Consider the following 27,692-nt stretch of genomic DNA (forward strand, 5'->3'; position numbering starts at 1 on the left):
ATGGAATGAACTTGCTGAGGACCCCCCACCTGAGGATACCACGGGGCATTTGGCACTGGGGATGTAGAACCAAGGGGGGAAAGGGGCAATTCTGGGGGGCAAACCCAACCCCGAGGAGCTGGAGCGGGTGGAGGAGGCGGGGAGAGGCGCCGGGGCGGCTCCCGCCCTTAAATGCCGCGGCGGAGCGGGATGCGGGGCTGCAGCCGCGGGAGGGAGGAGGGCAGGAGGAGCATGGCACCGCCGGGGGGCGGCGGGCAGCTGCGGGATAGGCACAGGGATGGCGACAGGGACAGAGCCACCGCTGCGGGCATGCGGCGCTTCACCTGGGAGGAGATCGGGCAGCGGAACGGGCGGGGGCCGGCGCCGCAGGAGCGCTGGCTGGTGATCCACAGGAAGGTGTTCGACATCAGCCACTTCTACCGGAGACACCCGGGAGGGGCCCGGCTCCTCGTCAGCCACGCCGGGCAGGACGCCACGGTGAGCGGAGCGGGGAGGCGGGAGCCGGGATGCGCCGCAGGAGGGCGCCCGGGAAAAGCCGGGCGGAGCGGGTTGGGAACGGCCTCAGCGGGAATCGGGGTGCGGGACAGAGCCGGGGGAGCGAAGTGTGACCGCTCCGTGCGAGCCTCGCCATGCCCATGCCATGGGACAGGGCAGACGAGGAGATGCAGCCCACGGGAACGGGATCAGAGCCATTGCTCCAGCTAAATCAGAGCAAGAGCGGGAGCGAGAGCTGTGACGGTGTTCACAGGGGTCTTATGTTGAGGGAAGAGACGGAGATCTGACTCCATATTTCAGAAGGCTTGATTTATTATTTTATTATATATATTGCATTAAAACTATACTAAAAGAATAGAAGAAAAGGTTTCATCTCAGAAGGCTAGCTAAGCTAAGAATAGAAAAGAAGGAATCATAACAAAGGCAGCTGTCCCAGACTCTCTGTCCGAGCCTGCTGGGCTGTGATTGGCCATTAATTATAAACATCCCAGATGGGCCAATCACAGATCCACCTGTTGCATTCCACAGCAGCAGATAACTATGGTTTACATTTTGTTCCTGAGGCCTCTCGGCTTCTCAGGAGGAAAAAATCCTAAGGAAAGGATTTTTAATGAAAATATGTCTGCGACAGAGAGCAGAGGAGCACATGGAGATGCCCAGAGGACTGGAGCACCTCTGCTAGCTGGGAGTGTTCAGCCTGGGGAAGAGAAGGCTCTAAGAAGAGTTCAGTACCAGTACCTAAAGGGCTCCAAGAGAACCAGAGAGGGATTTTGGACAAGGGCCCGGAGACACAGGACAAAGGAGAATAGCTTTAAACTAAAGAAGCGTTGATTTAGTGTGCGTATAAGGAAGAAGGTTTTGCTGATGAGGGTGGTGAAATACTGGCATAGGTGACCCAGAGATGCCCCACCCCTGGATGCACTCAAGGTCAGGCTTAATGGAGCAATCTGGTATAGTTGAAGATGTCCCTGCTCGTTGCAGTGGGGTTGGAGTAGAGGAGCTTTAAAGGTCCCTTCTAACTCAAACCATTCTATGATTCTTAAGTCTTCAGGATTCCTCTTATCTCCTGGTCTTGCTTGTGTCATTGCTGTGAGCTGCAGCAATTTTTTCCATATATAAGAGATATTTGAGGCTCATGGAAATCAAATAATTTTCAATCCATCAAGTTTAAATTTCAAATTGTGTATTAGTTGAACTTTGCATTCTGTAATTTCAGCACTCGTTTCTCAAGTTACTACTGCCAGATTTCTTTAATTTTAGCATGCTGGAAAATCCCAGACAATGGATGAACCAGATATTTTGTTTCTGGGATCTCAGCCAGGTTGGTAGGTAGTTGGTTCCATGTGCAAATCATTAAGCCCTCCAGGATCTGAGCCACTTTTGGGTCTGTCCATCTTGCAGTAGGTCCATTGCTTAATCTTTTGGATATATATTATGAAAAATAAAGAAATTATCTTAATTGAGCTGGAAGATTTTAACCGAAAGCAGAAACCCATGAAAGGTGGCAGCTCAGGAGAGGGTGAGAAGCACAGAAGGCTCTCAGTAAGCAAAGACACCTGAGGAATTAAAAAATGAGTATAACTAATGCCAACATTTTAGAAAGGGTGACACTGCACACTGAAACTGTGGAGTCCTCTTGGTGCTGCTTTTTGTTGTGGTGTTCTCTCACAAAGGATAAAAAAGGAAGGATGCCTTCCACCAGACCAGATTGCTCCAACCTGGCCTTGGACACTTCCAGGAATGGAGTGATTTAAAAGACAATTTAAAATTTTTTTTTTTTTTAAACAAAATCTGGATTTCTTTTCCTTTGTTGCTGTGCCTTTGCAGGATGCCTTTGTGGCATTCCATGTTGACAAGGTGCTGGTGAGCAAGTACTTGAAGCCACTGCAGATTGGGGAACTGGCACCCGACCAACCCAGCATTGAGCCCACTAAAAATGTAAGTCTGTCCTTACAAAACAGATCAAAGGAGACTAAAGGGAAATATTCTGAGATTACACCATGTTCTTCTCTATCAGCATAGCTCCTGGAGCAATGGGAACCAGGTTCCTCACATTTTTTGGGCTACTACTTGAAAACAATGTGTAAATATGAAATCCCTGAAGATGAATTTTTCATGTCACAGCCTCTCTACCTAAATAGCAGAGTTATCACCTCTTCTTTCCCTTGCTTTGAGGAAGAGCTAACCAAAAGGAAAAGGAATATTTTTGGAGAATAAATATTCTCCTTCAGCTGTAGGTCCATTTAATCCTCCCCTGTTAATCATGGGAAGGGAAAAGTGAAGACAAATATAAGGAATAATTTAATGCAAAAACCTACCACAAGGTGGCATGGGAAGTTCATGCACACAAAGTACAGCTTCCACTAAACACAACTTCAGCTGAGCCCTCTGCTGCCTGCCAAGGATTTGATGGAAGAAGCACTGAGGAGGATTTGTTTTAGGGGTTGGGATGCAGACATTGGGATGGCTGCTCCTGGCTCCTCAACAAAAAGCTGTAGCAGAGCAAAGATAATGTGTATTAAACCCAGCTCTTGCCCTTTTAGCCAGATCCTTTGTTCTTTGTCCCCCCCACCAGAGTGGTTTTTGGGTAATGAGGCTGCAGTGGTGCTCTCTAAAACCACAGAATTGTGACCCTGATGCTTCCCCCAGGAAATGCTGGTGAAAGATTTCCGGGAATTGCGCGCTACAGTCGAGAGAATGGGACTCCTGGAGCCAAACCAGCTCTTCTTCTTCCTGCTCCTGGCTCACATCCTGCTCCTGGATACAGCTGCCTGGCTCATCCTCCTCTACTTTGGGACATCCTTACTGCCCTTCGTTCTCTCCCTGCTGCTGCTGACCATTTCCCAGGTGAGCAATGAATTCCACAGCATGGCCTTGCATCAACCTACACACACACATGTGAGCAGTTTCTTGTCCTTTGCTCCCTCACTTGGCATAAAAACACAGCCACTATCTGGATACCAAGAAGAAATTCTGCATGTGGGGATCTCACAGTAAACTTAGTTTGGGATTCTTTCAGCAAGATGTATTCTGGGGGAAGCCTTAGGACTGTCAGGATTCCACAGTCCCTTTCTGCTGGTGACTTGGGAGCAGTGTCTGGAAGATAAATCTTGGTATTTCAATGCAAAGGATGAGTGTGGCACCATCCCCATCTCAATTCCTGTTTTTCTCCCCTCCTGAAGTTTTTTTTCTCCTCCTCCAGGTCCAGGCTTCCTGGTTACAGCACGATTTAGGACACCTCTCAGTATTCAGGAAAACCAAGTGGAACCACTTGCTACACAAGTTTGTGATGTGCCATTTGATTGTGAGTCCCTGGAAAACTTCTGGGGGTTTTCCTGTAAAAACATGTGTTCTGAAGACTCTGTAGAGCATGTGCAGCACTGGGGGGAGGATTAGGGTCAGGAAGTAAAGGGAATTCTGGCTCTGAAAGTGCTTTTCATGCTTTGTTCTTTCTTGAACAGGGGGCCTCTGCCAAGTGGTGGACTCTCCTGCACTCCCAGCACCATGCCAAACCCAACTGCTTCCACAAGGACCCTGACATTGATATGCACCCTTTCCTCTTCACTTTGGGGAAGAAATTCTCTGTGGAGGTCAGTGAGTGGGTGTGGGAAGTCTAAAACTAAGGTGTGATGGCAATTTCTGTAATGAGGTTTATTTCTCCACAGTTCACGCTAAGTCCCTTTAAGAATCTCTTGAACAGCTGATGTGCTGATGTAAATACATTAGACATGATGTAAGGGCATTGTATATAGGGTGGAAAATCCACCAGCACATTCATGGTTGGAGAAATCTAATGACCTAGAACAACAACTCAGTAATTAACGATCATTAGATAACTTGTAAACATCAATCAATGTAAGGCATGGCTGCAGTCAGCCTGGAATTATTATTTTAGTATTAATGTATGATGCTCAGTCAGAGGGTGGCTTTGATGTGTTCATGTCTTCTAGGAGAGTTTGCTGTGACAGGAACAGCAGGACTGAAAAAACCAGGGCTGTTCCTCGAACTCCAGTTGGGCAGAATTTGTTGGACTGTGTAGGATGGATATTCCCAGTTTGTCCTGCTTGGGCACTGCCAGGAGTGACAACCTAAGAGTGCTGAACCCCTTTTGCTGTAGATCCCATCAGTTCTTGACACCATCACAGCAGCTACAGCACTGAAATATTTTTCTCCATGCCATCATGGGATTGCCATTTAAGTTTAGAGACTCAGAGAAGAAATAAGGGGGAAAAATGAGAGAAAATACGTATTTCTGACCACTAACATAACTTAGCCTTGATATATCTAATTCTTCACAAAATGAATCATGAAACAAGGAATGAGGGTTGTGGGAAGTGTGCAAGAATAGTCCCTCTGGAAAATAAATGGTAAAGAGCAAGTTACCTGTGCAAATTGGCAAATTGCCTGGTCTCCACTAATATTTTTTTCTGTGTTTTTTTTCCACAGCTTGGGATCAAAAAGAAAAAGTACATGCCCTACAACCACCAACACAAATACTTCTTCATCAGTGAGTATCTCTATCCTTCAATTCCCTGTAAAGTATTAAAGAGGCTTGGAGAGTCTACTTTTGACCTGGAGAACTCGAGAAAAACAAAGGTGCCTGAGTCAAAGAACAAAATAAAAAACCAAAATAATAACAACCAGATTTTTGGAAGAGTTGGAGACCTGCCTCATCTTATCCTTGATCTCCCACATCCTCCACAGAGGCTCTGGGTTATGATATCTTACCACATCTTTCAGTAGTATCAAAGTCTGTGGGTTTCAGGTTTTTCTTTTTCTTTGGTTTGGTTTGGTTTCTTGGGGTTTTAACTGCAAGTGAGATGTCCTTTTGGAAGGCTGAGTTTGAGTTCTTCAGCCCCAAATCCCTGATAGAAAAAGGATTTAATATTCATTCCTGTTGTTCCCCTGCTTTGCACCAAGGAATAAGGAGCCAGATAATCTTTGGGCTGTGGAAGCCACTTCTCAAAGTAATAATTTCTGGCTGTTCCTCAGTCAAGAGCCTAAGACGAAATCTGAGTTTTGTAAGAACTCTCAGGTAATTGTCAGACCTAGAAATGTTTCAAGGCACCAAACCAACATCCTAACCTGGACACTTCTCCAGACTGAGCGGGAATTCAGGACCCTTCCCTCCCAGGCTGATATTGGCACCCAGTCCATGATGTCACCAGTGATGAATTTTTCTTTCCAGCTCTTCCTCCGCTCCTGTTCCCCACCTACTTCCACTGCCACACATTCTACATTGCCTACACAAAGAAGTACTGGGCGGTGAGTACTGCTGCTTGTGTGACCCAAAGGGGTCAGATGGGGACCTTCAGCCTTCCTTCTGAGCATGGAGCCAGCCCCTTGCTGGGCAAGAATACTCAGATTCACCCCCTACAGCAAGATGTGAGAAAGTATCATCAGCTTGTGTTGGATTGCTCTAGATTATTCCATTCAGAAAAAAAAAGTCAAAGCTGAAAGCAAATTGTTCTCTTTTACCTATTATATGAAGCTTAAAAAAAATAAATAAGCAAATGTAATTTATAAAGATCCAATAGATCTGCTTTTCTTGTTGTCTCTGTTTTTGGTAGGACTTGGCCTGGATGCTGACCTTCTACATCAGATTCTTTTATACTTATGGATCTTTATTAGAAACAAAGAGTCTCCTGGCATATTATTTTATATTCAGGTGATGTGTCTTCAGAAGGTTCTTCAGCCTTTTCTCTATGCATTCTTTCCATCTGTACCTGCCTGCCTTTCTCCTTTGCCACCTCATTTTTTGCCTACTTTTTAATTCATAAATTCTTTTGTTCAATTGCCAGTGCAAGTTTTGTGTTGCCCCATTAACTGAGGCAACAAAGATTTCACTGAGTGCTGACCAAACTGAGAAATACTTACCTCATATAACATTCAGTGCTTTGAGTGTTGGGTCTGCTGCTGTTTAAAGAGCACATTTAACCAAAACAGCTTAGCCTGGGCTTGCAAATGGTATTATCCAGCAGCACTGACTTGAATGGACAGCACACTCTCCACTTGGATCATTTCACTGATTCTAATCAGTTTGGGCCTTGGCTACAGATAAAACAAGCTGAACACCAGTCAGTGTTAACAAAACACATTAAATAATCATGAGTTTCATAAGGAAATATTAAACTTCCAGAGTTTGGAAGTCCTTCCAAGTGCTGGCTTAGCAAGGCTAGTGTTCAGCCATGTCTTTAAGTCTGGCTTTGCCATTATTTCAATGGCTCCTCGCTGACCTGCTCACTCAGTACTGAGTTCTCTCATCTCATTGCACAGGATGCTGGAGAGCAGCTGGTTTGTCTGGGTCTCACAGATGAACCACATCCCAATGGATATCGACTATGACAAGAATTTGGACTGGGTGTCTACTCAGGTAAAAGATTTTTCCCTTCTTAAGAATTGTGGCCATACAGGTACAAATTTTAACCATAAGCAAGTCTTCTGTTGCACTAAGGGTGAAATCTGTTGGTGGCTGGGAGGTGAAGGTTAATAGGCTGATGGATTCAGTCATGGAAAAGGTAGGAAGTAAAGCAATGAGACACTCATGGGCAATCCAAAATGAAATCCAGGTTGAGTTCTGGTTCCTAAACATACTCTTCACTTGTCTCTGACTTTGCTTTCCTCTGTCCTCCTCTAGCTCCTGGCAACCTGCAATGTGGAACAGTCACTGTTCAATGACTGGTTCACAGGACACCTCAACTTCCAGATAGAGCATCAGTGAGTACTCACTCCAAGAGGGAATTTTCTTTCTCCTCCTCTTTTTCAAAAAAAAATTTCCCCTTCTCTCTTTTATTTTTTTCCTTTCTTATTATTTTTTGCTCTGAATTCTACAAATAGTTGTGGGGCAGCAATGAGTTTATCTTTAAAACTTGAAACTTTTAAAGAGATTCATGTAATTCACAACTTCTACTGGATCCACAGGATGACAAGAGAAAATGGAACAGGGGCAGGATCAGTGCAAGAGCAGCAATAGAGTCAATCCCAAGTTTTAGGGATCAATGGAAGTGTCCTGGCTAAAGCATCTGTTTTCAGTCTGCCATAGGAGTTTAAAGCCACCTCTGCTGATTTTTTTATGCTGTTACTCTATAGAGTGAGATATGCAAGGATGAAGGCTCATCTCCTCTATGATATGGAGAGGGCTACTTCTGGAAAAAGGCATGGAGGGGAAAGTAGTTTCTTCCATAAGACAAACTGTGGAAGAGAACAGAGGGGAAAGCAGGAAGTGCCTACAAGTTCCTTGTGCTAAAAGCACAGCAGGGGGAAAGAGGAGCTGGGAGCAGCTACAGACCATGCTCACTGTGAGCAGGGTGATTCCTGGTAGGGTTTCCTGTGAAGCTTGCCTGTTTCCCGTTCACAGCCTTTTCCCTACAATGCCACGGCACAACTACTGCAAGGTGGCCCCTCTGGTGAAGTCCCTGTGTGCCAAGCATGGCCTAGAGTACCAGTGCAAGCCTCTGCTCACAGCCTTCGCAGACATCGTGCAGTGAGTAAAACAAACCTCATTCCCTTGTCCCAGCAACACGCCCCTGAGCAGCCCTGTGATGTGTCCCCTCTTTCTCTCTCTCCCAGCTCCCTGAAGACCTCGGGAGAGCTCTGGCACGATGCCTACCTGCACAAATAAAGGACAAGGCTTGGTGTGACCATTCACAGCCTGCCACAGATGCATTCCCAGCAAGCTGAGGGGCAGGGACCACAAGGGATTCTCTGGCAGAAGAAAGTCAGTAAGGACTGAGGGATAAAATTCCAATAGAGATGACACTGCCTGAATTTTTCTTCTGGTTTTTCCTGGGGTTATGGTTCAGATATGTTAAGAGTGGACAGGGCAAGCAGAATTGTGAATTGTTAGAAGAGGGAGGAGCTCTTTGCTGAGTCTGGGCATTTCTGAGCCTGGGCATGGGCTCAAGTCAGATGATGGACTGGTGGAGCTGCACACACGTAACTTCATGTCAGAGGCCTCTGATCATGGGCTTTGGTTTTGTTTTTCTTTTTCCTCATGTGGAGGGTTTAATGCTTGATACAGCATTTGCTTACTTGAATTTGAAACTGCAAAGGATTTTGGATTAACATGGTGTTCCAGCAATGTGCTTAAACTACAATAAATTAGGATAACCTACTTAAACTACAATAAATTAGGATAACCTACAAACAACACTTAGACTGTAGCAAGTGCACATGCAGTGAATAAAAACATAAATGGGTTTTCATTAACATCCTCTAGAGCATCCTCATTGTCACAAGGCCAAGAAACACATGGGGTTAAAGCCAGCTTAAGGCCTCTGCTCTCTTCAAAACTGATCTGGTTTGAGGGGTATTTTTGTATTTTGTGTTGGGCTGAGACGTCTGCACACTCCACACACACTCCCCCACCTAAACAAGACTAAGATTATACTACAGAAAGGTAAACAAAAAGTAAAATAAATCACCTACAGAGATTTGGTCATATCTGAAAGTTGCTGTTGCAGCTAAACCAAGATTAGATCAGATTTTGGCTGTGCCAGGCAGAAGGTGAGCCAGTGAAAGAGGCTGGTCCAGGCACTTTTCTTTGTCTCAGGTGAGTACATACTCAGATCCCAAAATGAAAGACCAGCTTTTGGAAAGGAGACTATGGGAACAACAAAATTCACTTAAATATTAGCAGTTACCACACTTTTTTTCAATAATTCAAGGTTAACAAATAGAAAACTCAAGAGGTAAAAAGATATAAAAAAATGTCTGATGATGTAACAAATGGACTTTGTACTACTTGTGCAATGATTGGCTGATTACTTAAAAACCTTTAACCCTGCACAGTCAGCCAGAACAAGGGAAAGATTTGCTATTAAACCATTTTTCCACCTTGAAAAAAGTTCAATTATGTTCAGAGGTTAACAGCACAAAGTACAATGCCTGACCCATGGGAGCAAAAGAAGCAATTCCCAAAAGCTCTGTGGAAGAATTAAGAAATGAAGCAGAAGTCACAGCAATATAATGTACTCACAAACACATTTCCACTACTTTAAAAAGCCTTTTAAAATTACCTTAAGCAGCCTTCGAAAATGATTTATTGGGTAGATGAAAGGCCTGATTTTGAAGATCATAATTTGATTTTTGGACCTTTGACATCACTGGGCTACTAATTCAGGACCCCTGCAAGTCAAAATGCAATTAACAAAGAGAGCTGTGAATGTTTCCATTGTTTGAGGACCCAACAGTGCTCCAGTGAGGACAGATGTGCAAGAGGACTGAGCAAGACTGAGATGAAGGGCTGTGGATAAATATGAAATAAAGCCTAAGCAATAAATGGATGAATGCCAGAGCAAACGGGAGCAGCTGCCAAGTCTTCCCTGGGTTATCTTTGAGCAATCCTAGCAGTATCACTCTCAAATAAAAGGCTGCCTGCACTCCCTCAAGAAAATATTGGCTAGCTGGATGAGATTTTACCGAGAAGATATCCCTGAGAGGCCCAAAGAAGGAAACACATACAAATTAGTCATATAACCCAACAGAAAAGCATAAACAAACAAAAAAACCAACCCCAAAACAAAACAAAAAGCCCCCCTCCCCTCCCCCCCACCAAAAAAAAAAACCCAAAAAACAAAACAAAACCCACTCACTTCTGTAAAAAAAGTTATGGTACATGAAAACAGAGTGAAAAAAAAAATCAGCATCAGCAGTAGATTATCTTCCTTAAATGTGAATGATGATGAAAACAATACAAAACATTAACTGGCTTACTCTTAAAATACAGCCTTGATTCCTGCAACTCTGAAGGGCAAAATTTCATTCTTTTCTTACACTATTATCTTGGAATCAGAGGTTCAGGGAACACAGTTCCTACTTGAAATAATATTGAAAGTTTAAATTCAAAGTGAAGTTTTTTTCCAATAAAATCTCAGTACTTTTTGTAAGAGTGGCTAAAGCACCCTGGACTCTGCACATACACAATAAGTAAAAAAAAAAAAAAAAAAGAAAAAAAGATTTCTTCATTCCTGGCTTTCCAGCTTCCCTCCACAAAGTTGAGAGTGTTGTTGAGAACACAGGAACTATGATTATGCAGAAATTCTGTATTTTAATTTGTTTTGGGGAGTGTTGCAACTGTAACTGAGTCTGTAACCAGTACCTGCCATCAATGTTCTTCCTCAATAAATCTTACAACATGCAAACACAAGGTCAAAGATTGCCAAGTGTGGAAAAGAGAATCATACAATAGTTTGAGTAGGAAAGTGTATCTACTACTGTGTTAATCCTGAATGAATAAGCACAGGTATAAGCATTTGTTGTATTGGAAAAAAATAACCCAAACAAACATCTAAAAAAACCCCCAATGTTCCCAATCCTGGTGAAAGTTTAAAAATGGGGAACCTGAGAGAAACAAGCAAAGAATAAATACTGAAATTAACAGACATAGCAAATCTATATAAGGGATTTCTGTGGTTCATCACATGCTATGAAACAGGAAACTAAGTTTTCCTTCTGACTTGGCCCATTAGAGATTTACAGTATTTGAACTGCTCTGAGTAGCAGGATGTAAAAATATTCAGTATGTTTTTTCATTGAAAAAGTAAAACTATCAGTTTATCAAGCTTCAGTCTGTGATCTGAGAATAAATTTCAGCCCAGCTCTTGAGGGCCTGCAGTGCAAGAAGATTACCAGCTGCTCTGGGTTGAAGTCTGACTTTAGGCGGAATTCCAGGGTGACAAAATCCAAGCTTTCATCAGACAATTAAACCACACAGCCTCTGCTCTGTAATCCAGGCTGGAAAAGTGTAATAATCAACAGTCACCTATCAAATACTTCACTTGTTATTTTTACACCACTGCCTCGCTGTTCAGCCTTCATTTGCCTTCCCAGATGTGTAACAATGCACCACTTTATAACCTTCTGCAAACACAGGGCTGGTTTTGGCAATCTTCTTTATCTTACTGATCCATCCCAGCTGGAATCATCCTGAATGCCACAAACCTGGCAAAACTGCCTTAAAATTCAAAAAGAGCCTCAGTTATTTTCCCAATTCTGTCCAAAATGACCTTAGGCCACTGCTGCTGTTTAATCTCCAATGTCAGGGTTGCGGTTATGTTCAAGGCCACCTCTGCATGCCACACAACTCTGACCCCAAACATCAGCTCAGACTGAGCTCAGCAATATTACCTGGGGAGGGCAAGGGTCAGGCTTTACCCTGCACTGCAGATCTCTGTGCAATTTGTTATCAGCAGGAGATAAGAACACACAAGCCATCAGTGGATCGATTCACTTCTGCAGCGCTGGGCTGGAGTCTCACAGCAATCTGAACTCACAGTGTAGAGACAGCCACAGAGGGCTCACCCAGTCCAACCCCTGCAGGGAACAGGAACAGCTTCCACCATCCCAGGCTGCTCAGAGCCCCATCCAACCTGGCCTTGAACAATTCCAGGGATGTGGCACCCAAAACTTCCCTTGGAATCTTGAGCCAGGGCTTCATCATCCTCATAAAACATTTTGTGAGAAAATGGTGACTCACCTGCCTGCAAGAATTCATGGATGAGATATACAAACAGACAACAAATAGCCTTCTTCAGCAAGATGGGCAACAGCTATGAAATATTTGGCAAAACAAAGTCACTGGTTAACTGGAAGCTGAAATTATGGACACCTTAACACTGCTTAGCAGGCAATTCTCATCAATGAGCTGCACTACAGAAAGGAAATCAGGGCTTTTCCCAACATCTTTGAAGCACTGGACAGTCTGATTCAAACCTACCTCACCCTTTTACTCCCCACATAACATTTAGCAATCCCATGAACTTCCTCATCTCCTGGCACAGTTCGCTATAAAAAATGTGATTCTGAAATCTGCTCATGGTTTTTGGATATTCAAGTTCCAATATACTGGGGAAGAAAAAATAACCTAGGAATGAAGGCCTATTAAAAGAAGAGATACTGCTGGAGAAGCTGTAATTTCCCAAACATTAGTTTCAAATTAATTCCCAAATCCACTGCTGGAGATGTGCATCTAAAATAGAACAGGAATAAGAAAATGTTGAGCAATTCTGCTTTACAGATCATTGAAATCATACTGCAACAACCTGGCAAAGGAATGTTTGATTTTAATTGAACAGAATACAAAAATAAAACAAAACTGCTGTTCTGTCATGTCAACAGTCTCTTTACTCTCAAAATAAGAAGGCGTAAATGGATTTATTGTCTTATTTATTTGAAGAAATAACATTACTGTTCTTCCAGTGTTACCTAGTGCTCTCCACAGCTTTGGGAAAAGCCAAGTTTTCTGTACACTTGTCACAGCCAGTTTAGCATAGAACACAGGTCATTTAAGTCATTTAAACACAACTGTGGAGTTGAAACATGAGTTTTTAAAACAAAGGCAGCTGCAAAAAGTACATCCAACCTACAACTTGTGCACCACCTCCAGAAAAACAGATGAAGGGATGTATGAACTTCCTAGATGAACACAAAGTATTTGAAGACATTTACACAGAAAAATATGTTGCCAAGAGATTTTTCATTCCATTTATTTCAGAAATAAAAGAAAATAACATAAATCACTTAGCAAACACAAAATTAGAAGATCAGGCCTTGTTTACTCTTTTCCAAAACTTGTCAGGATTCTCTCCAGCACAAAATATTCCCACCTAGTCATCATGCCTGATAATCCCACATGCCTGATCAGGTAAAAAGCCAATGGAATCCTAGAATACAGTAGGTTATCAGTTCATATTACTGCACCTCTACCCCAGTTGATTTTTCACAAGAGGTTGGTAGATAAATGAATTGCAGAGCAAGTAACATTCTCTGAAATTTAACAGAACAGCATTTAGTATCTACTCTTCTTTACCTGCCACCATTCCTAGGAATTCACACTTAAATCAGGAAGTAATCCTAGTCAAAATACAACTCAAGGAAGATCCAGAAATGCAGTGACTATTGACAAATCACCCCAAACTGCTATGATTTGATTTTTTTTACATTTGCCTGAGTTAAGAGCAGTAGCTGGCTCTGAAGTGCTTTGCATTTAGCTTGGATAATAATTATCACATAACTGGGGTCCCAAGATTTTTTGCACTATTTAACTAAACTGCAAATGCTGGGTAACATTACAGCATGCCTCAAATCAGGTTTTAGACATATTTGCTAGATATTGACATTCATGCAAACATGCTGCCTTAATGAAAGGATCACCCTAAAAATTAGCCCTGGCTTGATGAAGAAATAGCAACAGCAGATTACTGCAGTAAAATAAGATTGGGAATGGTTTTGAAATTTCTTGAGCTTGAATTTCAATATTAATGTATTAGAAGGTTTATTTATTAACATTTGGCATGTTTAGTATTTTTCTATTTGAAGTCTTACAGATGAGAAAGAACAATTTACTCTCCTACCCCTGAAAGGGCTGTAAGGTGTAATCAATTTAGCTGAACAGTGCATGGAATAAGAAAATATCCTTTGCTACCTCCCTTATGTCAGTTATATCCCAACACAGCATTAGTAAGCAAAGATTATCTTAAAATATATATTGGGAATAAGACTGAACTGTATTTAGATGAAACTCTAATTAGCTTTGTCTGACTCATAAGGAATGAGACATACCAACATTTTACTCAAGGTACTGGGTACCCTTTTACTTCTGGAAGGCCAAAAATTAAATTCAAGAGGTGTGTTCATAAATATAGACAGGTAATTATTTTATTAGAAATACTGAACAGCAGCAACTTTTTAAGCAGTTTCTCCATGAGGGCAACCACACTGCCCTTACAGAAATTCTACTGTGTGATTTAGCCAAGAAAGTTGTACAACAAAAAAAAATGAAGCAGTATTTTGATTAAATTTCTGTTTGCTCCTAGAAATGAAGGCAATTTCTTATCCATGAGTTGTTTAAAAAATCCCTTAAGTTATTATCAAGCAGTAAAGCACTAGGTGTTGAAAGGCACTAGGATAGGAGCTTGTGTTACCTGGTTTTGAGTACAGACGGCACTTGAAAGCTCAGTAAATCACACCTGTAAAATACTCCTGTGCTTGGGCACAAGTCTGCTACATTCATTGAAGTGTTGTACAGGTTCTTGTGCAGCTGGAAGGATGCAAAATTCAGAGCAGCTCTCTGCAGATTTACAGGTTGGATCTTTCCTTGACAGACATATGAGTTCCAGACTGTGTGTATGTTCTAATTACATCCTGAAAATAAAGCAAGAGAAAAACTCAGAGCAAGTTCTATTTAAAGTAAAGACCTGCAGGAAAAAACTGAATCAAATGAGTTGTTGTTCTTTGGAGCAAGCACTGAGCCCAAGAAAGGCTTGTGGCAATGTTTCATTACCATGTCAAAGGGTGGGTAACCAACCTGAACACATTTTATATCATGTACAGCTACCTTCCAGAAACCCTACAAACCTCAACTGAAACAAAGTCTTTGTACACCACCAGTTAATCAACATTTAATTGTTATTAGAGGACTGTCTTATTTTACAATTCTGTAAGCACTGACTTCTGGCCTTTAGCTCAAATGGGGTCCAGACTAATTTCTCATGTCATTGGATTTACAAGAGAAGCCAAAATAACTCACAGCCAGTCAAAATGCAACTACAAAAATCATTACCTTTTTCCCACCCTCAGCATTGTATTTGTCCAGCAAAGCCTGGATACAGGCTCCATAACTAGGATGAACATCATGGAAGTTTTTCACCTGCACAGGAAGACAAAACAGAAAAGGCAGTAAGAATTTTTTCCCTCCATTTCAAGAGGGTTCTTTACCACACTTCCTGGGCTACAAGCAGTAGGTATCATAAGGAAGAAAAGTTTAATTCTGATCAGTTATAAACAAGATATGAACATCTCCAAAGATGATTTCTGTTATGCCACACAGAGCTCATTCCCAATTTAAACAAAGTTGCCCTGGGAAGGATAAGGATCCAATCCCTCCTTGGTCCTCACTGCCTTCTCCTTGTTTAGAGCAAAACCTTACTCTGGCAGTCATCTGATTTTTAAAACACCAAGCTAAACATTTGTTCAACACCTGTCCCATTCTTCCCCCCAGGAACAAGTTACTTTAACATGTTATATACTGATGCTATATTGTGTAAATAGGCAAATATTTAAGTATGAGAATTCCAGAGTAAGAAAAAATCCAGCCTTTTCAGAGAATTCCTGATCTTCCTTTCCAGAAGTCATTATGAAAATGTTACTAGGCCGATAGAAAACCGGGAATAAATCCCAAAGAAGGCACTTACAGCTCGTTTCTGAATGAAGAGCTGGGCATCCTTCAGATGTTCTGCAATGTTCTTACACAGCCTCTGGCGCTCTTCCTCGTTCAGCACTTTGAGGTAGAATTCTCTCACCTAAAGGAAATAAAGGTTTATTTTGGTAGTCCCAAAAGTGAATAAAAATAGCTTTCACTTCCTAGTCAAGCAACACTTAAAATACTTAAAACATTTAAAAGGCATCCAATCTGTCAGGATTTTTCTTTGGCAAATACGCCAACAACTTCTTCTCCAGACACTAATGGCAAGAAAACAAGTCAGAGCCTCTACCTAACAATGCCCAAAATCTGAATTTCAGATTCTGTGAGAACTCACACTAACGCACACCCTACACACTCCTCATTGTGTGCCAAGCAGCACAAAGCCTTCCCACAGCCCCACCTGGGTCACGTTGTCCTCATCGGCACTGTTGAAGCGCTGCACGTCCCCTGAAGCAAACATGCGGCTCTCCTTGAGCTGGGGCTGATCCTCAGGACCAGTGAAGCTGTTTGGATAATAATTTGGGGCACCACCTGGGAAAAAAATAATCCCCAAACCAAATCAATCAGATGGGAGCACTTTCAAGTAAATCAGAAGACAGAGGATGTTATTTGCTTGGAGGAATCTAAATCAATTACTGAGACAGGATTCATTTTATTAAAAACAGCTGCCAGCATTTTTCTGTCAACACCTTCAAGCCAGTACTTCACAGCACCTGCTACAAAGAGAATTTCCACAGCTTTTTTCAGAGAATATTGCCTCAAAAATAAGAAAACCTGGCCACAACAATATTTCTCAATTATAATAGAAAGTCATGGCTGAAGTTTAAGGCAGCATAAAAACACAATCATTTACATATCTGAAGTACTACAATGCTTCCCTGTGTAGGGGGTGTATTTTAAACACCTAGTGAACTAAGAGAACTACATAAAAATAAACTCATTATATGTTCTGGGACAAGTGCAGCTGTCCTCAAGTTCCTGTTTTTCAAATATTTCCCTCTCCTTCCCCAGCACGTGTCTGAATTCATAGCCCAGAGGAACACATATTTTGGCATGAGCCACAGCTTAAGTACATCCTTGTTTACTCTCAGGTGGAAAACAGCCACTATTGGGCAAACCCTGACAGAACAGAAGCTGCTCAGTAGAGGGGAAGTGACAGCTCTACTCTTGGCATTTTCACTTTTGTCTTTCACAATCTCTCAGAAACCTGAAAGCAAAGCAGTTTAGTGATGTGGACTGAGCCAAGTCAGTCTCTAAAACCTGACTTCAGGTATTCTTCCACAAACTGCTTTCCTGTTAAAGACCTTTCTATTAAGTTTTAAACACATCCTAAGCTTTGTTTGCTTTTTATACTTTCAAACAAACTCCTCATCTCATATCCAAATATCCCCAGTCTCCTTTACTGGATTAACAGAGAAGATCTACTAGCATTCTACACAAGTACGTAAAGATAATAAACATGGATCTTAAACCCCCTGTGAGCTGAAGAGAACACTGTAGCCCATGCCTGAGCATCATTATATTGGAATTATTATATTGAAAGCTAGCTACCTTGGTTGTCAGAAACAGTCATTGGCCCATCCCTCTGGTAGTTGGCCACCCTGGCTCTGAAGGGACAGTTGACAGGGATCTGCAGATAGTTGGGGCCCAGGCGGTGTCTGTGGGTGTCAGGGTAAGAGAAGAGGCGCCCCTAAAACATTGAGCACAAACACGGACCACCACTTGTAAAACACTGGGGCATGTCAACTCAAAGCTTTCATAAGCAGCCAAGTAACCAATGCTCCTCAGGTCACACCTCCTGTTTACCTGCAGCATTTTGTCAGGGCTGGGCTCAATTCCAGGAGGCATGTTGCTAGGGTCATAAGCCATCTGTTCCACCTCTGCAAAGTAGTTGACAGGATTCCTGTTCAAGACCAGCTTTCCCACAGGGATGAGAGGGTAGTCACCATGAGGCCAAACCTGTAAGACACAACACACATCCAGTAAAACCAACATTATTACAGTATTATGCAGCTTAACCGCCAGGCAGAATTCACTCGATTTCAGTCTAGGTTAATAAAATACATTACTGAGTTTCTTTTCTCTTAACAAACATTGAGGAATGTCTTATTTTAAGAAGCCTTCTGCAATCAACACAGATTATTAATGCAACTTATTTCACCATCCCAGCATAATCTCAGCACTTGAGTACTTGAACGAAATACCCGCAGGCCCTTGAAAAGCTGCCTAGGGAAGCAGGGCGTGGGTGGAACTGGTGGCACAAATGTTTTCAGCTCCTTCAAAATGCTTAACTGGCTTAACTGGCCTTTTCTTTGCCATCTGAGCTGCACTTTTAAAGTTCAAAGGTCTTTAGCCACTTGGGGAGAATGGTGTTAGAGGTAAAAAAGAGTTTATGCAACGCTAGTTTATGTTGTCATCTTTCAATGAGGCATTCCTAGGAGCAGCTATTGGAAGTGGGACAAAATGAGACCAGCAACGCTCAGGGTGTGACTCTGATCTGAGATCACACTTCTGAAGTGCCATGGGATCTGCAGGCCTGGAATCAAGCCCTACCCATATTTCCCTGAGGAAAAGTAACATCAGATATAACACAACTACAGCTTCACTCCAGAATTCCTGGCTCATTGTGGCTCTACAATAAAGAATACACTTAAAAACTACCTGAAACTGAATATTCCCAGAATTATCAGACATACCTTAGTCAGATCAAAAGGATTAAATGGGAACTTCTCTGCTTCTTCAAAGGTCATAACCTGAATGTAGAAGGACCATGAGGGAAAGTTCCCCTTGGCAATGGCATTGTAAAGGTCCCGTATAGCATAGTCAGGATCAGTAGAAGCCAATCTTCCTGCTTCCTCCACAGAAAGGTTTTTGATGCCCTGGTCAGTCTAAAAGCAATGCAAGCACCAGTTACAGCATGCAGAAAGTACTACAGAGATGATTCATCAAGAATGGATTTTAACAAGGTTTATAATCCAAGAATGAGACTGTCCAAGTTCTGACTTCCAGTAACTTGAGTTTAGATTTATAGTACATTCAACAGCTGCCTTCCAGATAAAAATCAGTTCATTGATAGTGCTCCATTAACAAGAGACAGATGCCCAAATAAGAGTTTCTTACAGTCTAGTAAATGAATAGAAGAAGAGAGATGCCTCTCCTACTGGTTAAGGGTATGAAACTGATACCCAACAAGGACTCCACAAACCTTTGAACCTGAATTAAACTTGAAAAGTCACACATCTTTATGGTTTTTATCCAGTATGATGTATAGTTTCAAATAAAAAAATCATTACCTTGGCATGGAATTTGCAGTAAACTGCTCTTCCATCAGCATTAACCAGTTTGAAGGTGTGTGATCCATATCCATTCATGTGGCGATAGCCATCAGGAATGCCACGGTCACTGAACAGGAAAGACACCTGAAGAGAGGGATCAAACACTATGAATGGGCTCAGCATATCAAGGAGAAATTCTTCACTCCAGACTAAGTTTGTTTATTGTTAATCTGCATCACTGGGAGTTATGTTAATGTTGTCAGGAATTCCTTGAGGAATTTCTACTTTAGGTGTTAATGAAATAAAACTGACTCCCCTGTAAGTATAGGTAAGTATGAATAATTTAAAGTCATATTTAAATAAAATATAAATAAGACTATGTAGACTTCTAAATCAAACATGGAAAAGAGAGAGTTAAGAACCTGCTGTCATAACATGATTATCTTATCATACAAAATAAAGTCACAGGAGAAGCTTACTTGATGCAAAGACTCAGGGCGAAGACTCCAGAAGTCCCACACCATGTCTGGATCCTTCAGATGAGTCTGAGGATTCCTCTTTTGGCTATGGATGAAGGAGGGAAACTAATTCGTCCAGAAGTTGAAAAGGAAAAAGAGAGAAAAAGAGAGAAAAACAAGACAAAGCTGTAAGATCACTGAAAAAAAATCTACTGCCATACCCTTCCTGCCAAACACATTAATTCACAGACCAGTCAGTAAAATTAGGGTAATGTCAAACATTCACAATTAGAATAAACAGAGATAAAGAATGCTTTCATTTTGTGGTTGATAAGGTGAGAGATAAAACTGTTCAGATTTGTATATCTGTGTTTATGTGACTCATAAATGAATACAGAGATACTATGAAGTATCTGTGCAGAACTCCTGCACTCAAGGAAAACCCCTCTGCTAGCTGCTGTCAAACTTATGCCAAAAGACCAAAAGACCCCAGATTTAATAAACAAAATTGGCAAGAAGGTTTTCAAGTGAAAAGTTCAAGTGAAAAGCATGAAACCATCTAAGTTACCAAGCTTTAGTTCTTTATTACTTTTGCTTCAGAACATCTTTCCAGGTAAAAAATGTTCAGACAATCTGACCAATAACCAAGTTTTTGCTTCTGAGGGAAGCCAAAACAAGATGTGAATGAACTTTTGTGCTTACTCACCAACATTGCATCCCGAATAAAGAAGATGGGAGTGTTGTTTCCCACAAGATCCCAATTCCCATCCTCTGTGTAGAACTTCATGGCAAAGCCTCGGGGGTCACGAACTGTGTCAGCTGAGCCAGATTCTCCAGCTTGAAGAAATACATGAACACACAGAAGTGTTAGCATAGGAAATGCATATAAATATGAGCTGAAAATGGGCCATAAAATCCTGAAAGAGCAGGGTTTATTGCAGTCTTTTCTACACCAAGGAATTGTATGAATATTTTCAACAGTGCTTCAGGCACTGTGAGTTTTCAAAGTGTAAACCCAACCAAACATTCAGGCCCCAGTTAAAAAAAGGAAAAAATGAAGTATATCCACTTGAGCCAAATAAGAGTGGAATTTGCATTATCGCTAAGAGAGACATCATCAGATTTTAAGGCTGAATCATCTAAACCCACATTTGTTTCTGTACACCAAATCCCAGTGGGAAAGCTCTCATCTGAAAGGTAGCAATCTAACCAGCGTGCCTAATAAAACACTATGGAAGAGCTGTAATCCTTTTAATTCCTCCTGCTTCACCCAGGATGGGATTTTCAATGGGAATTGAGACCAGAGCACAAGTGCTTAGCACACCACCTGTACAGAAGTGTTCCAGAAGTGCTCAGAACAGCTAATGCTGAATTGTGATGACATCAGTAGGACACTCATTCCCTCGTTAAAAACCTTGTGTATTCCAGAAGAGCAGGGACGGGACGTGTCCAAACAGGGCAGGCAAAGGGAAGGGAAGGATGCAACAACCTGCTCCAGCAGCAGTCCACTTTTCAGACTCAACACAGTGTCCTTACCCTGTACAACACTCAGGACACCCTAAATCCTAAGGGATTTAAGACTGGAAACAGCCAGTAGGCCAAAGCCAGCAGCTCCCTGAGCCTTGCTGGACTACTTTTTTCTCTCCAATACTTCCAGAACTGAATCCTCATTAGGATTTCTTTCCTTTTAAATACATCCACATCATGAATTATAATTTTTCTATCAGACAAGCTACTGATCACGATCAGCTTCAACAAATAGCATTTAAGATTTTGCTAGTTTGTGAATTCCAATCTTTAAGAAATCAGAGTTTATTTAAGGAAGATTTTTTGTTTTTATTTGCCCAGTATTTAGTTTACATCATTCATCCCCATAACATTCCTGCAGCATAAGAGATGATAGGTATTTAACTTACTAGTGTTGACTGTGATCCAACCAGAAACAAAGCAAGTTTTCTGTCAGAAAAAACAGCTTGGGCTGCACTCTCTCTCACATTTCAGACAGAAAAGTGTCTCCAGAGAGCTCTGACAGAAAGGGGCAAAAGCTGCTTGAATTTCAGAGAAGATGAAACAAGCACTGCAGACATCCTTCAGTGCCCCACAATGCAAACAGTGCTCTCAGGGCACACATGCAGAAGACACAAAGGGAATTCAGAGCCTTACCAACAGTGGAGAAGCGGATGGCAAGCGGAGTCCTTTTCCCAATGTGCTCAAACACTTTTGCCTTACAGTACTGGGTGATATCATGAGTGACTTCAAAATAGCCAAAGGCTCCTGAAGAACAGCAAGTTCAAAATATCAGATCCAAATACCTTCCTCCCACTCCTAGCTTGTCTGTTAACATACAACTTGAAGTCCAAGGGAAGTACACCAGTTTAAACAATGCTCTAAACACTCCATTTTCTTTCACAAAATGAAACTGATTTAACACAAGCTATTTGCTCTTTCTCTCCTCCTTAACTGACTGTTAGCAGCTCCCAGCACAGAAGATGCTCTTCTGCCAAGATCTGTGTGTTCATCTGGGAGCAAGGTAGGTATTTCTTTAATCCTTCTATGAGTTGCAGAATTTTTGGTGCATCTGTAAGCTGGGTGAAGCAACACAACCCTTTCCACCCCCACAGAGGAACTTTTCCCATGTACAATCACATTTTAAATACAGCCCCATATTTGCTCCTTCTAGGGCAATGCATAACAAAACTCAATGTACCAATTCTACCTTACTAAGACCAAGAATAATTTTTTTAAGGTTTAAGGTTTTTAAATTTAAATATTAGATTATCAGCTTGCTTTGGCAGACATACATTAGAAGACAAAGCCAAATGCCCTATTAAGTAACATGCACACAACATTTAAATAGAGATGGGGAGGAACAGAGAAGAAGCAGAGACTACAACAGATACAGTAAAAATTGAGGGGCTATAGCCACATTTTCTCTCATTTTTGTAAATTTTCCAGTGCTTCAAGTTTTGAGTTCTTTTAAACCAGGCCTTACCACTGTTGTTTATACAGATTTATTACAGCTAGTAACACTAAATCATAAATAACAATGTAATTTAGGCATCACAATCTACACATTTACTCAAAAGCTCTTTCATTCTACACAGAGAAAATATGTGATTTTAAACATACCTGCCCCTTTTGCATGCACAACTCTCTCAGGAATCCTCTCCCTGTCAAAGTGAGCCATCTCATCAGTGAAAACAACATCTTGGACAAGAAGAGGTCCACGCGGCCCCACTGTCAGGATATTCAGCTTATCCCCAATGGGGTTCCCAGAGCCTGTGGTCAGGACATCTGGCTTCTGGAAGCAAGAGAAAGTCACTTTCAACACCAGAAATTAAAAACCCTCTGGACCTGAGCCACACAATGTGCATGACTCAATCATTACATGTCACAGAACATATCAACAAGAGGTGGCAAAATGACTTCAGATTCTGGGGGAAGTTACAGAACACACAGATGTTTACCTAAATTACAAAGCAAAGTTTTAGGACAATTTAAGAAGGAGAGCTGAAGTCATGTAAAATCCAGGAATGTTTTCTGTGGCTCAGAAGTGTTTCTTCTCAAGACCACTGAACTCATTTCAAGAAAAATATGGGATGGAAAAAAAAACTAAAACAGGAGCAGCTGCTGGAAAATAAGGGAGAAATGAGAGGAAGAAGGAGGTATTGTCAGTACAGGGGTAGAGACATAAGGAAAGAGCTACAGCCAGACCAAAATGGGTTTCCTTAATTAGTATTGGTCTGGAAGAGTTATGGAAAACAACAGAAGTAGGAATACCTGAGGAATCATCATTTTAGACTCCTGCACCATGGAAAGACTAAGATTAACACAAACCCTAAGAAGCTCTACTGGCAGGAAATGTCCTACAACTTCAAGAAACACCTGCACTAGAACTGAGTGCACTCCTACTTTCTCATAAAAAGATTCTAGTAGAAAAGACTTCATCTGCATCACATGTGGGGTTATATGTTCCTCTAAGGCAATATTCCTGTTTAATGGGTGCTGTGGAAAATGTAGCGAGAAAGGCACATCAGCAGCCAGTTTTCAATTCTTTCTGGAGTACATTTATTGTTAGGAGCCTTGTAAAGGACTTAGAGGAACACAAAAAAAAATAAGGACCAAGGAAAAAAATAAAGAAAATAAACACAAAATTTTCAACAGGGTGAGCTCAAACAGAGTCACAGATTCCAGCTAACAATAAATCCACCACAGCTTGCACTAAACTGACATAATTCCATATGGGCTCTCCATCCACACTATCCAGAAGCATCCACACAGCTGAACCACATCAGCACAAACTCCCTCAGCCCTTCCTGACAAGTTCTCCTCCTTTAAAGTTCTATAAATGAAAAGGGATGGTGGAGAGAAGGAAGAAGCAATTCTTGATGAGAAAAGCATTCATTATTCTAACAGTGACTGCATGGGGTTCCAATTCTTATCCTAAGTTCTGCTTTAAGGGGGTTAATTACTGCAAACAGACAAGATTCCCGTCTGATAGAAGACTTTACTCCCCCCCAAAAGGCAACCCACAAAGGCAAGGAAAGAATAATTATTCACATCCACACCCAGAGCTCTGGATGAGGCAGAGAACACAGGGAGTTCCAGACACCTTTGTTTCACTCAGGTCCACGAATAACCACATAAAAGACATTTGAGAGGATAAGTGAATTTCCATTGTGTTCCTACTAACGTGCAGCACGTGCTACTGCAGCTGGCTTAAATTCCCAAAATATCCACCTTCTTTATTGCTTCACCACTTCATTAGCATAAAGCTTTAAGCATAAATCCAATTCCTCTGGGATGCCTGGAATCCTCACCTACACTGAAATCTGCACAAACATTATAAAAGACAATAAGTAACTGGTTACAAACATAAACATGATGTTCAGAAAGTTACAGGGAAGTTAAATAAAGCCAAATTTGTATTTCAAGTCAAACAAACATCTGCTTAAATCAAAAGGTTATCTATAGCTTCTTATGGGAAATATGCAAGAAGAAATTGAAGAAATTGTTCTCAGTATATTTTGCACTGTTTATTTATTATAGACTATTCTAAAATGCCAATATTGAAGGCCACTAGAAGTAGTTGCTAAAACCACAACTTGTTGACATTAAGGCTGTAAAAAAACTTAACAGCTTTGTGGCTGTAGACTCCTTTGTGTAGGCAGACTTTCTAGTGTTCACATTAGAAGTAAAGAATATTCATTTACTTAGTGGAAGGAGATAGTCACTTTAGTTTCAGGATAACGTTGAGGCACACAAAGTAAGTAAGTTCCAGAGAAGAAACCCCACACCACAGTTTGAAGAAGAACTCTCACACTACTTTTGGACCTGAGTTTGTTTGAAGCCTGTGTTTCAATCTGGTTGGGAGGTGCACACAGCCCAGACCTTGATAGGTAAGAGCTTTCAGATCTGTATTTCATTACAGCACTAACCTGCCATGACAAAAAGAAGGGAAGGAAAGCCAGAAGAATTTTAGTCGCTGCTATGGCAAACAGCACACATCAAAGTACACACTTCCAGGCATTACTATACTTTGCACCTCATACAACTCACTTTAAAATTCTAATAAGTCCTCCCTACTTTCTATCTTAAAGTCTCATGACTCCTTATGCAACACAGACTTTGGGTTGCCTCCCAATCTCCAAATTAACCTTGGCCTCTTTTCAAACGCGGCTCTGCTACAGAAAAGCCGACATCCCTACAAAAAGAATTACTCATGGATAAAAAAGGAACTACTATGACACATGCTAGGATATGATGGAGTCACAAGTCATCAGGTAGTTTTTGCACTGTACCATTGGGAACCGAGAGAAAAAATAAAATTAAGACGACTTAACAGCTCCAATGGGAACTGAAACATCCACTTGCATCTTGCAAGATTGCGACTTAAAACCAGCACAAAATGTATTTAGTAGCAAATACACGTTTCGTCATAAACGACACGTGGAAACTGTCACAGCGATTTGACGAAGAAGGGAAGCGAACTCTTGCAACATTTACACCTTAACCTAAATATCTAGAGTCTATTCTACAGCTTCAGATGACTGAGTGCCATTCTGTTGATTACATGCCCTTACGATTTCAGCCAGCCACCTGTCCCAGTCCACTTCATAGGACCAGAGAATGGTTTGGGTTGGTTGGAAGAGATCTTCAAGGTCATTGAATTCCACCCCCTGCCACGGGCAGGGACACAGGGACACCTCCCACTATCCACGACTGCTCCAAGCTCCGTCCAACCTGACCTTGATCACTTCCAGGGATGGGGCAGCCACGGTTTCTCTGGGAAACCTGTGCCAGGGTCTCACCAATCCCACAGGGAAGAATTTCTCCCTAAAAATTCCCTTCGGTCTGGTCACGCAGAATACGCTGAGCTGGAAGGGAGCCACAAGGATCACCGAGTCCAAATCCTGGCCCTGCACACACTGCTGAACGTGCTTTATCTCTTCTATTATTCCCTAGTCACATTTTCACCGGGCTCTACCGCCGTGACAGCAAACCGAAACGCAAACTTCTGATTTAAGACAGAAGAACATCGCCCCCATGCCTGCCCGCGGGCCCGCGGCTGGGGCGCAGCGCAGCCCCGGCGCTGCCGGGCAGGATCGGCCGGGGCCGGGCAGCGCTGCCCGCCCGTATTGCTCGGGGCCAGCTGGCAGCCTGCAGCCCTCCGTGCCTCGCTGCTCCCGGGCACGGCTCCAACCGTGGGGGCGAGGCCGGGACGGGCCGAGGGCGCCTCGCCCTCCGCCGCTGCCCCGGGGACGCCCGGGCGCTCGGAGCGCCGCATCCCGCTTAACTCCGCGGGGCTCTGCGCCCTCCGGCGCCGCGGCTCCCGGGGGATGCGAGGCGCGGGGGTACCGGGGAGCGGCGGTGCCCGGCGGGTACCTGCGAGCCCCGCTGGTTCTTCCACTGCTTCAGCTGGTTCGCGGCGTCGTCACGCCCGTCGGCCATTTTGCGGTCTCCGGCGACCCCCGAGGCAGCAAGGGCAGCAAGGAGAGGAGCGGCGGGGCTGTGTTCGCTCCCAGCGAGGAGGAAGCAGCGGCGGGGAGCTCAGGCCGTGGCCCGGTCACGCTGTCACCCCGCAGGGACCCTGCGCCACCGCCGCGTCCCGCCCGCAGCAGCCGCGGGTAGCGGGAGGCACCGCCAATACAGCTCCGCTCCCGCCTGCGCCCGCCCCCGCTACCTCCTCGGCCAGTAGCACCGCGGCCAGCCGCCACCTCGAGGTCTGATTGGTCTAAAGACACGCCAATCATGGGCGGGGACGTCCCGCCCCCTCCTCACGCTGTGAGGGAGAGGCCGGCGGCGCTGTCGGGTTCCTTTGAAATTGAAAGGAAATTTACCAATATCCCTGCGAAATTTACCAAAATCTCTGCGAAAGGGATTTTTCGCCTGTAATCGCATTGTTGAGATGCCGGAGATTTCTAAAACTGCTGGTGGTGGAGGCGTTGTGCAGTGACAGGAAAAAGTTATAGGTTCGCCACCTATATATGAAAGCTGCACTTACGGAGTTTCTGAGGGAGGGTTTGTTTCCGCAGTGAAAAAAATGCTGAAACTTTTGTTTGCTGAAATTTGCTGAAACAAATTTGTTTGTAAATTGCAAAATCAAAGCGACCGATATATAACTATATAAATTATGCAACTATATAAATTACATCAGTGTCTAACTGTATACGGGCTCATTCTTGTATTGGTGCCTGAAATGGAGTAGGGGTGGTTCACTTTAGTCATATGCACCCAACAAAAGAGCATTTCTTTGGTGACTGGTATTTTTAACCTTTAAAATCCACCCAGTTCTGAATTATGTGGTTATACTTACAAATTGTGAGCAAATATGACACAAGTAGTTTTGATAATACTGCAGAATATCCCTGGCTTGGGCCTATGCACCTACTAAGGATGACAAGAGTGACAAAAAGCTGGTAATTTTTCCTATTTCTGAGGTGAAACCTTTTAACAACACAAATAATCCATCTCAAACTCCTTATCTGCGAGATTATATCTACATTCTTTGTCTTAATAGATACAAAGAACAGTCAAACTTGTTATTTCAAGTAGACAATTGCTTTATCTGGTACGTGTTATTATGGATTAGAGGGTTAAAGCTCCCAGATTCAGGTCTGCACTATACAGGGGATATAATTACTTCTATTCCTTTTCTGCAGAATTTAGAACAGCAAGCTCCTTTTTTTCTGCTTCACCATTTATTGGGACATTTTTTTTCATGTCTTGAAGCCTCATAATCTTTTCTGCTTCAGCATGATA

General features: G+C 42.5%; 2 protein-coding genes across 2 annotated transcripts; one reads left to right on the forward strand and one right to left on the reverse strand.

Moving 5' to 3' along the window:
- The first annotated feature begins 231 nt into the window (after nucleotides 1–231).
- LOC131084393 (acyl-CoA (8-3)-desaturase-like) lies at nucleotides 232–8,173 on the forward strand. Its single transcript, XM_058025833.1, has 12 exons — nucleotides 232–477; nucleotides 2,323–2,433; nucleotides 3,145–3,342; nucleotides 3,698–3,799; nucleotides 3,957–4,085; nucleotides 4,942–5,002; nucleotides 5,684–5,760; nucleotides 6,066–6,163; nucleotides 6,772–6,868; nucleotides 7,133–7,212; nucleotides 7,853–7,978; nucleotides 8,065–8,173. Exons 1-12 carry the CDS (start codon nucleotides 232–234, stop codon nucleotides 8,114–8,116), a joined length of 1,377 nt encoding a protein of 458 aa, XP_057881816.1. The 3' UTR covers nucleotides 8,117–8,173.
- Nucleotides 8,174–12,643: 4,470 nt separating this feature from the next.
- Nucleotides 12,644–26,577, reverse strand: CAT (catalase). Its single transcript, XM_058026834.1, has 13 exons — nucleotides 26,316–26,577; nucleotides 22,560–22,731; nucleotides 21,594–21,704; nucleotides 20,137–20,267; nucleotides 19,452–19,556; nucleotides 18,991–19,116; nucleotides 18,394–18,585; nucleotides 17,504–17,656; nucleotides 17,249–17,387; nucleotides 16,098–16,228; nucleotides 15,687–15,794; nucleotides 15,056–15,142; nucleotides 12,644–14,637 (listed from the first exon to the last, which is right to left on the reverse strand). The coding sequence occupies exons 1-13, from the start codon at nucleotides 26,379–26,381 to the stop codon at nucleotides 14,572–14,574; spliced, it is 1,587 nt and encodes a 528-aa protein (XP_057882817.1). The 5' UTR covers nucleotides 26,382–26,577; the 3' UTR covers nucleotides 12,644–14,571.
- Between the last annotated feature and the right edge of the window lie 1,115 nt (nucleotides 26,578–27,692).

Source organism: Melospiza georgiana, chromosome 6 (assembly GCF_028018845.1).
Source record: "Melospiza georgiana isolate bMelGeo1 chromosome 6, bMelGeo1.pri, whole genome shotgun sequence".
Taxonomy (NCBI): Eukaryota; Metazoa; Chordata; class Aves; order Passeriformes; family Passerellidae; genus Melospiza; species Melospiza georgiana.

Excerpts from the sequence above, each read along its gene's own strand:
- CAT (XM_058026834.1), bottom strand. The coding sequence starts at position 26,381 with ATGGCCGACGGGCGTGACGACGCCGCGAACCAGCTGAAGCAGTGGAAG. Across the intron at positions 21,705-22,559 it reads TGTGCATGCAAAAGGGGCAG|GAGCCTTTGGCTATTTTGAA; the intron begins GTATGTTTAAAA and ends GCTGTTCTTCAG. Across the intron at positions 18,586-18,990 it reads ACTGCAAATTCCATGCCAAG|ACTGACCAGGGCATCAAAAA; the intron begins GTAATGATTTTT and ends CATTGCTTTTAG.
- LOC131084393 (XM_058025833.1), top strand. The coding sequence starts at position 232 with ATGGCACCGCCGGGGGGCGGCGGGCAGCTGCGGGATAGGCACAGGGAT. Across the intron at positions 3,343-3,697 it reads TGCTGCTGACCATTTCCCAG|GTCCAGGCTTCCTGGTTACA; the intron begins GTGAGCAATGAA and ends CTCCTCCTCCAG. Across the intron at positions 5,003-5,683 it reads ACACAAATACTTCTTCATCA|CTCTTCCTCCGCTCCTGTTC; the intron begins GTGAGTATCTCT and ends TTTTCTTTCCAG.